Source organism: Elephantulus edwardii, unplaced genomic scaffold, assembly GCF_000299155.1.
Source record: "Elephantulus edwardii isolate Elephantulus edwardi_28Jun2011 unplaced genomic scaffold, EleEdw1.0 scaffold00066, whole genome shotgun sequence".
Classification (NCBI taxonomy): domain Eukaryota; kingdom Metazoa; phylum Chordata; class Mammalia; order Macroscelidea; family Macroscelididae; genus Elephantulus; species Elephantulus edwardii.
In genome coordinates, this window is record NW_006399816.1 from 4649211 (window position 1) to 4661571 (window position 12361).

General features: G+C 40.0%; 1 protein-coding gene across 3 annotated transcripts in view; it reads right to left on the bottom strand.

Moving 5' to 3' along the window:
- Positions 1-3243: 3243 nt before the first annotated feature.
- The window catches only part of TSPAN3 (tetraspanin 3), a 40219-nt gene continuing 31101 nt past the window's right edge, over positions 3244-12361 (bottom strand). For 2 of the 3 annotated variants that reach the window (XM_006888279.1, XM_006888278.1), the window contains exon 6: positions 3289-4207. In XM_006888279.1, coding sequence (XP_006888341.1) covers positions 4115-4207 — 93 coding nt within the window. In that variant the 3' untranslated portion in view covers positions 3289-4114. Of the gene's footprint in view, positions 4208-12361 lie in introns of all 3 variants that reach the window. The other variant, XM_006888277.1, reaches the window with a different exon arrangement.

The window sequence follows — 12361 nt, forward strand, 5'->3', positions numbered from 1 at the left end:
CGGCAACCTCTGATACCTTATTCATTCACCAGCATCAATTCTGACTCTTGGTGACCCTCTGCTGTATCTCTGTGGCTGTCAAATCTTTACTGAGAGAGAATGCCCATCTTTTTACAGAGGAGCAGCTATGGAACCTGAACTACCAACGTTGTGTTTAGCAGCCCAAAACATCACCAGGGTTCCTTCTGTGACATCTAACAGCTGAATTAACCACCCTTTACCTAGTTAACAATTCTATTACAATTTCCCTGTTCAAATGTTACCACCAGATTCTAAGTGGTCAAGTTTAACATCACCAGTTGGGCAGATGCTGAGCCAAAGAGGACACGGGTAGAGAGCTTCAGCCATGGGGAATGCAAACCAACCCTCAAGTCTAAGCAAAGCAAAAATATTCTCATTCTCATTGCTGTCAAGCTGAAATCAACTCTTAACTGACCCTCCAGCAGGTTTTCACATGGGAAGAGACTGCCCGTCTTTCTCCCGAGGAGCAGCTGGTGGATTTGATCCACCTGCCATTGGGCTGGCAGTGCAACTACATATGACTAAGCCACCAGAGGCAAAATACTGGATAAACCCATAGTGAGCAACAATTATTTAAATAAAGGAACTGCAATCGTTGGGTAGCACAGATTATTAGCCAAAAGGTTGGAGGTCTAAACCCAGTCAGAGGTGACTCGGGAGAAAAGGTGGGCAGCTTACTTAAAAAAAAAAAAAAAAAAAAAAGAGCCACACTCCAAACCCAGCCATTGGAAAGCATGGAGAGTACACACGTCCAATCACACACACACAGGATTGGCTGAGTCATAATCAAATCAACGGCATCTGGTTTCATTCTTCAAACCGTCAATGTCAGAAGTGGCCCAAGTACAGAAGAGCTCTAGATGAAATACGACAACTTAACGCTGGAACGGAGACTGGACTGGATCCAGAACTACAGGGGGGAACTGTTATGAGGTTATTTAGAATATATATGGTAGACTTGATAAAAGCACTAGTGCTGGATTTACAGATTTTGACAATTTTCCTCTGGCTAGGTCCAAGGCCATCTTTATCTCAGGCCTAGCCACAGACCCAAGAATGCATGCAGAGAGAAAAACAAGAGTACACACAAGAACGCAAATGATTAATCAGATGTGGCAAAATATTAATAGGTGAATCCGAACAAAGGCTACCCAGACCTTATAAGTTCAATGTTCATTCTTGCAGCTTCTCTGAGGGAACTCTGGTGGCCTAGTGGTAAAGAGCTGTGTTGACAATCCATGTGGTTCAAATCTACCAGCTACTCTGTGGGAGGATGGGCACTCTCCTGTTGTGCTATTTGCTGCCCCTGAAAACCTGCTGGAGGGTCAGCTACAGGTTGGTTCTGACTTGATGGTACACAACAGGAAGAAGGAAGACAACTGGCACTAGGATATGGCCATGGTTCTTAGCCTTGGCTGCACACCAGCACCCAGACTATGTTGCTATCTCCAGGGTCCCTGGAAGCTGTGGTTTTCAAAGTTCCCCAAGTGAATCCAATGTATAGACAAGACTGAGTAAGACTGGGGGAGGATAGATATGAGGATGGCTCTTTTGGCAAATAAAGAAGAGGGTCCCAGGGTAATGAGAACTCTTGGTCTCAGCTACCTGTGGAGCGGCAGAGACTCCAGGGATGCTAAATAGGTAGAAGGTGAGTGGACTTGGTCAATATAGATGCCTCCTCCAAGGATCCCTAGATGAGGGAAATGTGCATTTCCAAGACAACCGTCCTAGGAGCCAAACACATGTAGCTAATCTGGTCCTGGTGTCATTATCCATTTTAGCTTCAATGTTATCACAGCAGATATGGGTCAGTGGACAGAACACAGGACAAGCGGATGAAAATGTAGAGGAGGAGTGTGTAGAACTCGTTTCCTGGAGAAGTACATGGAGTGGGCTGCCAACTGGTGTATTTTCCTAAAGCACTTTTCCAATTCCAGAAGCTCAATTCTGTAGTGCACAAAGAGCTGGGGTGGCAACACTGTCATTCACCTCACTTCCAATCTGGGCTGGGGGAGTCAGGAAAGGGGGAGGCACAGGATGAGGGATGGGGCCGACGGTCAGAGTGAAAAGTCAGCAGGACAAGAAAACCACTCTTGCCACGTGAGAGACAGGTAGGGGGACAAAGGATGGGATAGGTAAATGGCAACAGCAGTGCCCTGCAGCTCTCTGAACTCAAGAGCATTTTGGTAACTCCTATTTTCTGAGCAGCAGTTCACTTATCTCCCTGCCTTTTCCACGTCTTCTCCATTTTTAGGGAGGTCACACTTGCAGGACAGTCAACTGGGTGTCTCCAAATCAGCAAAGTGGTTTGTGAACTCCTGCCCTAGATCTGATCCACCCTTGCTTCCTACTTTTCCTTCTAACCACTTCATTTTCCCCAGATAACCAAGCCAGAAACCTAGAATTGATCTAAGATTGCTTTATTCTTCTCCCTGTCATGTATCCAGTTCAACAATCAGATGCTGTCTTTTTTTTCTCTCACCTAAGTTACTGACTCCACCTCCTTCACCACCTCCACACCAGCTGTGCCTCACTTCATGCCCTTGAATTCTCTCTTGAGTCTAACTTAGCCATACCCCCTCTGATCATTCTCTGTGGTGTTGCCACAGTGGCCTGTCTACAACAGGCCTTATCACCACCACCTTCAAACCCTTTAAGCACTGTCCCTGGCTTTAAGAAAACCCCAAGTTCCTCAGGAGGTCATTCAGGTTCCTGAGAGGACAGCCTAGGTTTTGTTACTTTTCCAAATTCTTTTCCCATCCTAGTATTTTAAGCTCCAGGCACAACGAGCTATTTATTGCTTCCTACACACCTAATCCCATTTCATACTCCTATGTAACCTCTTCCACAAGTCTATTCAGCCTCCAGGTGCAGGCATGTCTCCCAGGAAGCTGTGATTAAGCACAACTGGTAACAGTATCTGTTGTTTTATCTCTATAAATCACTGTATTGTACTATATGAAATGGCCTGATTTTTAAAAAAATCTTTCTATACCTTCAAAAAACACACTGAAAGAACAACGTAGTGCCACCACCGTATCCTCAAAAGCCTTGTAGACAGCAGGTGCAAACACTGTAGGATATAATGACCAAAGAGCATTGATGGTTCCCTGAACACCAGGGCCTTTAGAACATGGCAACAGAGAGAATTAAAACCTATGCAAATCATGACAAATTTAAGTGATCACCAACATTTAAAACTGCTATTACACTGCTATTCTTGAATTCAAGTATCCCCAAAAGAATGAAAAACTACAAATCAAGGAGTGATAGAGAGTTTATTGAATTAGATTTTTCTATTTACAACTGAGATCACATCTACATACTATTTTGCTAGTCTATGTGGGTACATTATTTCCAAATGAGTTTAAGAGTTTAAGACTTATGATGAATGGGCTCAATCATAAACACACACACATATACACACTCACACTAATTGTTTTAAAACAGTAGTGCATACATTATGCTCCTCCTATAAAGTCAGCTTTGATTAAAAACCACTAGCTTCAAAGAGCAGTCTCTGATTTTGAAGATGAACCAAGATATATACCATATGATTCTAAAATCTATTTCAGCTTTTTTTTGTACAATTGCTATCTTATTGGACTACAGTATATATTTTTTTAAAAGGACACTGATGGGGGGACACCATCTGGTATTAACTATAACCAGACAGATGGCTTCTTCCCTGTCCCTCCCCAAACCTTTGGCCAAGAATTCTACATTGTGAAGACTGAAAAAATCTGGTGATACTCCAGAATTCATTAATGCTTGGAGGTAACAAAAGCAGGCCCGCACCCTCCTTTCATTCTACCACACTACACAACTCGCAAATGGTTCTGAAATTAGAACATTTACCACCATATTTTAAAACTTCAGGACATGGAGAATCAGCTAGGGCAGGAGAACACAAAGTCCTAAGTGGGTGGGTAGGTAGGCGGGTAAATGAGGAGCCAAGTCACTCTGTCCAACACCAGTGTACGTGTGCTTTAACGAAAACAACTCAGGAGGCCAACAGGAGCAGACCTGCTCAATTCACCTTCCAAATCAGAACAAGACTAAAAAGCTCAGGTTTGAATTTGGGAGTCTGCTACTACGCATATGTTCCACCTGTGATGAGGAGCTCGTAGGCAGGATCTCTACTCCTTCTGCACAACACGATGCATGCACACAGCATGCCCAGCAGCTGTGGGGAGAAAACAATGGGGGAAAAGGTGAAAACGCTCTTATACCAACGTGTGTCCTTCTATGAAAGCAAAAGAGTAGTTTTAAAGTTCACTGACCTCACATCATCATAAAAGCAGTAACAACCCAACAAAGGGAATTTTTATAAAAAAGTTATTTTTAGGGACTATCTAAAAAACCAAGTTTCCACTCCCTGATTTGCACCTGAAGTATCCACATATGGCTGCTGACCACCTGAAATGCAACCAGGGAAGTTAAGGAGCCATATTTTTATTTTCATTAACACAATGCTGCAAATGACGGTAATACAATTAAAAAAAAAAAAGAAAAAGAAAAAAGTGTTTCTAAGCACGGTCGTCAATTTAAAAGTGTGTAGCAAACGTGTTAAATGAAATTTAGACCAATGTCGCTTCAAGTTACCACTCAGGACAGAGAAGGACTAGGGAATGGAATGATGAACACTCCGTGTGTTAAGGAATATTAACAGCTACTCACTAGGGGGAAGTCTTTTCAGGTATCTGGAATCTTCAGGAGATGCAAGAAGTATGTAAGTAACAATTCTATGGGGCAAAATCAATCCTTGTGCCAAATATGTGTGAGTGCAAGTTTCTGTTTCTTCACAATTATTTACTAATTTTGAAATCTCAGTTTGGTACTGTGGTATTACATGCATATTACTTTTTAAAGGTCATTCCTCCTTTACTATTTTATTTTAATAAGTCATAATCCTCCTGTGGCAGCGTACTAGAATAGTAATAAAGTTAACCACCATGTTATTTTTTATAAGCAAAAGGATTAAGATGGATTAAAGGGAAAATGGTTCTAGAATTTCTGATTTGGCTTCTCACAAAATATAAACAGTAACCAAAGAACTCAATAAAAGCAAGTTAATCTGTTCTCACTTTTTACTGAAGGTGAAAGGCCTCGTTTATTAGATTTTTAAAAGCCAAAGCCCTCTGTTCAACAGGGGTCAAAGTAATTTCAGCAAAATGTCCTTGGGTCCATGAACAGACAAAGTCTGAAGTGGAAGATAACTACTAATGAGATGCACATACAGAAAATAAAGATGCCCTCAAGCTCAATTCTCTCTGGCATAGAGTGATATGATATGCTCCACTTTCTGTCCTCACATCAGCCTATATCTTACCCAGTCTGGGTTATTTACTTGGTTGATACACAGATTCTTTCATTTCATTTTCTCAACATCTTCGTGCTTATTGGTGGAAAGTAACTTGGAAGTGTTTGAAATATAGATATTGTTTGAAGTTTACTAAATATCTTGCCAATTCTAGACGTTTAGTGTCTTATTCCTAGAGAAATACATTCCTGTTCATTGTACATCAAAACATTCTTAGAACAGCTATAAAATCAAACACAATTAGGTTCTCAGGCAATGTTAAATTGAGCAATAAAAACACTAAGCTGAAAAATCACTGATTCACTGGGAGAAAAAGAATCTCTCCATTCCCACTTCCTCACATTTCTTCAAGTTGGTTACCTTCTGCCGTAGGAGTCAGCATTCTCTAAATGGGCCTGAAATAAAGTGTCATTTATCTCTTGATTTTTTTAAAATTTCAATTAAGTCAACTTATATTGATTAAAAAACAATTACATAAGCTTGATAAAACCCTACTCATGCTTGGGAATGAGTCTATTTAAGAACATTAAGTTCCACACAAAACTCATTACTAAGTATTTCAAGGCAATTTCCAAAGCTTTGCTATAGGGAAATTTCATTGAGTACAGATACTGTCTAACAGCAGACTTCCAAAAAGGATACAAATATTTTGGCTCCAATGTATTTCTTGCAATAATAAAATTTTCTCCTATAATATTCAAGTCATGAGAACTAGTAATATTCACTGAGGTCACAAAAAGCACTTAACCACTATAAAAAATGATTACTAAATAGCGACAAAGGGAGCCCTGGTAGCCTAGTGGTAAGCAGCTGTGCTGCAATTCTGAAGGGCTGCAGTTCAAGGCCACCATCTGCTCAGTGGGGCAAGGATGGGCAATTTTCTCTTGTGTAATTAACTGCTTCTGAAAACCCACTGGAGAGTCAGGTATGAGTTGGTTTTGACTCAATGGTGCACAACAATATTGTGTACACTTGACAGAGTAGATAAATTAATATTCTTACATGAGGTAGTTGGAAATGCATGCTAGAATATCTTTTTCTGTGAAAAGTCTGGAATTATCAAAATTAATTCATACTCTCTGATGCCTCAATTTCACAGCCATATATTTCTGCTATAAATGGACTCTATAAGGGAGAATGACTAGGTGCATTTGTGGAATCCCAAGTGATCATTTGTAAAGACTGTTGTTATGTGCTATTCTATTACTTCTTATAACTGTATGTGAATGTGTGATTATCTAAAAAAAAAGAGCAAGGTAGAAAAACTGCATCCTATAAACTTCTATTTGCATAAAAACTATGCGCTTGGATAAGCACAAACTATTTTGGAAAGGAAACACAGGAAACGTGTAACAGTGGTTGCCTCTGTGGGGAAGGACTAAAGAACTGGGGTAAGACTGAGAGACATGTCACACCTATCATTATGCTATCATCAGAAAAATAAGAGTTAAGTGTTGAAGACAAAAAGAAGTTACAACTCTCATCCACTGTGGTGAGCTTCTATGGAAAACAGAGGTACAATTCCTCCAAAAGTTAAACACTGAATTATCATGTAACCCAGCAATTACTTCTAGGTATATACCTAAAAGATTTGAAAACAAGGACTCTGATACTTGTACACCAGTGTTCAATGCAGCATTATTTACAATCATCTAAAGGCAGAAATAACTCAAGTCCATCAACAGATGGATAAGACGTGGCACATATATTTACTGAAATATTATTTAGAGAAATAGAAAAAGTAGGTCTGAAATTTCCTGTATCGCTGGTCCTTGAAAATGTTATGCATAATTCAATCAGACAAAGGCCAAATACTATATATGATCTAACTTACATGAAGTGTCTAAGATAGGAAACAGAGAAATAAACTAAAGTTTACTAGTGGTGACAAAGAGGAGGAATGTGCTGCCTAAGGAGCACTAGGTTTCTGTTAAGGTGGTGAAAAAAAAATTGAAAATGGATTGTTATACAACTTGAGAAACACAACTGACATTACATGAATTGCACATGTAAAAATGGCAAATGAGTCACTGCTTAATTTACCAAAATAAATGAAAGGAAAGTATTATCAAAGCATATGATGGGGGTGGGGAGGAGACTTCCATTTTACCAAATACCCTCCTGCATCACTGGGAAAAACTATTTCATAAAGGAACAATCTAAAATGGCTTATTTCTTTTCCTCCCAAATAAAAATAGAATTAATAAACACTAAAGCCAATCAAGAAGTAGTTCTCTTATCATTTGACTGACGTTCAAAGGAAGAATTATTTGGGCTTTTGTTGTTTGTTTATTTTTTTTTAAAAAAAAGAGAGCACCAGAATCAAAGCACTGGGGCTTAACACCTACTTGAGGGGCCAATCTGAAGTGCTAGTCATCTAAGTATTTGAACTCATTTTAGTAAATAACTGGTAGCAATAAATAAAACAAGTTTATCTTTTGCATTTAGCATATATAATAGACCAGGGGAAAGCAGTACGGTCGTGGGAAGCACCTCTATGTGAAAGTTTGCTCTTGACCACTCCATCCTTGGGGACATGCCAACTTCATGTGACTCCTAAGACCTACAATTCCTGTTTTTTCCCCCATGCTGCTTTTGCAGAGAACCCTTCTCTCAAGAGATACTTGTGAGTAGCTAAAATAAAACCTAGATTTTTGTCTATTACTATAAAATTCCTAACTGATCATTTCTAAATTAAAGAGACAGACCACTTTCAAAGAAACTGGAACATCTTAATAAGCTAATAAAGTGAAGGCTTTAATACAAATTTTAAAGACTTTACTTTCCTATATCTAAAATCCTGCAATAATCAACTAGAGAAGGATAGACAGCCTTAGTTTTAGAAACACCCAAGGCATGGTTCCTAAGAGCCAGACTTGACTTCAAGATAGCTGGACTTTTGGAGGGAGGTTGATGAGTTCTAGTGATGCTAACCCAAGGAGACCTCTCTGGTGGTTCAAATCCATCAGTGGCTCTGAGGGTAAAAGATGGACAACCGCCTACCATGTGATTTACAGTCTGAGAAATTTATTGGAGAGTCAGCTATGAATCAGTTCTAACTCAACAGCAATGAGAGATACGGCATAACAGTTGTACCTCAAATGACACTTAAAACCATGAGAGACTATGCTTGAAACCATTCTGATACTCACAATACTACCAAAACTGTTTTTCAATCTTTGCCACTGTTTAAACGGCTTCCTATTGGCCTCATGGGTAAGAAGCTGTGCTTCCAACTCAAAGGCACGCACGCCACTGTTCGAATCCTCCAACAGCTCTGTGGGAAAGAGTCCCTATGTGGGATGCAATCTCCTCCCATTTGGTTTTCAGCCTCTGAAAACCCACTGGCGAGTCAGCTTTGGGTCAATTCCAACTCTAACAACAATAATAATTTAATTTTTAAGTTTCTCAGCTTTAAAACCTAAAGGGAAGTGTTCACGATCTCTTGATGCTATCAAATTGTGAATTTTATCCCACTGAACCATCAACCAGAATGTAGGAATTTTATTAACTGTTAGATTTATAATTGGAAGAAGAGTACAGAAAGAGTCAGGGTTGAAGGTCTGAGTTTGCCACTGTTTAGACCTAGTCATCAGTCACATTATCCTTGTTCGTCCCTCCCCCACCGCCACCATTTTTGCGACATTTGAGACAAAGGAGATGGGAAACAAAGAGCCTGGAAGGGTCTCCTGTGGTCTCAAGTTTCCCTCTCAGTACTGGTGCGCAAGTGCAAAAGTTCACTGAGCTGTGAGTCATTTCCTCTTTTCTTCAGGTGTTTCACATCCAAGCTAGCAGGTTTCATCAGATTTTAGAACCAAAGTAAAAAAAAATTCAGAGGTACTTGTATAGAAAACTAACAAAAAACCTTTTATTATATCAAATGAGTATTATTTTCCTTAAAACAAAGATTGTCTTTTCAAAATCACCAGGTTTTAAATCTATGAAAATTCTCAGTCCTTGACTTAATCTTATAAAACTAGAAATATCAAATCTCTATCAGCTATTGCTGAAACCAGGGCTATTTAAATAGAAAATGCATATTGTAGGCACACTTAAGAGACTTGATAAAATATTGATTAACCCTCTACTGAAAGTACTTAATAAAGAACTATCAGGCTGGTTAACAAGCTTAACTAGATGAGGACACAGTTATTGTGACAATTTCCATAAGTCTTCTATATACATGTTGCATATTTCATGATTGTGAACACTGGATAATAGTAGTTCCAAGGTTCTTTGACTGCTTTATTATAACATGTAAAACCATTAAGAAGGCACAGGCAGGATTTCACTTGGGAAAAGAGACCTCCCTCATGTGTCATTCTTTTTAGCAAAATGAATGTGTTTGCATAGACTATCAAAATATGAAATACATCCCTCCTGATAACCAGATTACTGCTAAGCTCAGCCACAAAGTAAATGCTTAGAAGGGCAGAGACCATAGTAAATAGAGAGCTAGGCTTTTTAATGAATCATTTCAGGGCTGTTTGAATAACAGCAAAGTAAACAATCCTCCTTTTGCCAATTCCAAAGGCACTTCCCATTAAATACACTACCTTCTTTTGAAATACTGTACAGAAAAGACCTGGCAATGCAGGCAATTCACATGTAAATTAACAAATACAGTTGCTTCATTGTTACTGTTATATGCCATTGAGTTGCTAAACCCTGCTATATCCTGTGCCAACATCACTGTCTCCGACACACCTACTCCCTTTACCCCAATCACTGAACTGATTCATCTCATCGAGGGTCTTCCTCTACTGCTCTGTCCCTCCACCATCCCAAACATGATGTCCCTGTCCAAGGACTGGTCCCTCCTTGAAACATGCCCAAAGTATGTCAGATGAAGCTTCAGAATCCTTGGCTCCAAGGAGCAGCCCAGTTTCACCCTCTCCAGGACGAACCTGTTTGTTCTTCTACCAGTCCATGGCCTAGTCAATATTCTTCTCCAGCACCACAGATCAAAGGCATCAATTTTCTATCATCCCTAGCACTGTCCAGCTCTCTGATTTAAAGCAAGCAATTGCAAAGACTATAATAGCCTGGATCAGGCGCACCTTAGTCTCCAGCCTGACACTGCTGCTCTTCAGTAATTTGGAGAGGTCCTTGACAGCTGATTACCTAATGTAATGCATATCTTGATTTTCTGCCTGCTGATACCAAGAGTGTTGATTGTGGAACCAAGCAAACTAAAACTCTTAACAATCTCAATCTCTTCATCATCCATAATGATGCTGCCAATAGGCCCAGTGGTGAGAATCTTTGTTTTCTTGATGTTGAGCTTCAATCTGTATTGAAGGCTGCAGTCCCTGACCTTTTGCAGCAAGCACTTCAGGTCCTCCTCAGTTTCAGCAAGCAGATTGCTGATGAGTCTACCTTCAATCTTGATGCCACATTCCTCCTCGAACAGCCCAATGTCTCAGATTATCTGTTCTGCATACAGATTGAAGATACGGAGACAATACATCCCTGGCGGACACCCTTCCCAATTTTGAACCATGCAGTATCTCTTTCCTCTGTTCTGACAACTGCCTCTTGGTTCAAGTATAGGTTTCACATAAGCACAAACAAACGTTCTGGGATTCCCATTCTTCTCAGAGTCAGCCACAGTTTGTTATGATCTACACAGTCAAAAGCCTTTGCATAGTCATTGAAATACATTCCTCTGGTATTCTCTGCTTTCTGACAAGATCCATCTAACTTTGAACCCAGCCTGCACATCTGGCAGTTCTCTGCTGACGTGTTGTTCCAGTCGTTTTTGGATAATTTTCAGCAGAATATTGCTTACATGTGATATTGATGACATTGTTTGATAATTTCCAACTACTCATATGCCAGTTGAAGGTGAAGCTGAGGAAAATTAAACCAAGTCCATGAGAACCAAAATATGACTTGGAGTCTATCCCCCCAGAATTTCAGAACCATCTCAGAAACAGGTTTGAGGCCTTGGACACTAATGAGACAGACGAGTTGTGGGAGGATATCAAGGGTATCATCCAGGAAGAGTGCAAACGGTCATTGAAAAGACAGAAGAGGAAGAGAAGAAGAAAATGGATGTCAGAAGAGACTCTGAAAATTGCACTGGAGCGCAGAGAAGCCAAAGGACAAGGAAGAACTCTAAAAGATTTCAAAAGGCAGTGCAGGATGACAAAGTAAAATGTTACAATGAAATGTGCAAGGAGTTGGAGTCAGAAAATCAAAAGGGCTGAACTCGCTCAGCATTTCTTAAGCTCAAGGAACTGAAGAACAAATTCAAACTTCAAGTTGCTATAATCAAGGATGCTTTAGAAAGATGATGAAATGATCTAGGAAGTTATTAAAATAAGATGGAAAAGAATATACTGAGTCACTGTATTGAGAGGAATTGTCAGACACAGAAGAATTTCATGAAACAACATATGAGCAAGAACCTACGGTGATGAAGGAAGAAGTTCAAGCTGCTTTGAAGGAAATAGCAAAAAATAAGACCCCAGGAATAGACGGTATACTAATTGACCTATTTCAGCTAACACATGCTGCCCCAGATGTGCTCACCAAGTTGTGCCAAGAAATCTGGAGAACAACCACTTGGCCAAGTGACTAGAAGAGATCTGTATTTGTTCCCATACCAAAGAAGGGTGACCGAACAGAGTGTGGAAACTATAGAACAATCTCATTAATTTCACATGCAAGCAAGATTCTACTGAAGATTATCCAAAAACGACTGGAACAACACATCAGCAGAGAACTGCCAGAAGTCCAGGCGGGGTTTAGAAGGGGTCGTGGTACTAGGGATATTGCAGCTAATGTGTTTCATTGACTATGCAAAGGCGTTTGACTGTGTGGATCACAACAAACTGTGGCTGACTCTGAAAAGAATGGGAATCCCAGAACACTTGATCGTGCTAATGAGAAACCTATACTTGGACCAAGAGGCAGTCGTTAGAACAGAGCAAGGAAACACTGCATGGTTCAAAATTGGGAAGGGCATGCACCAGGGATGTGTCCTGTCTCCATATCTTTTCAACCTGTATG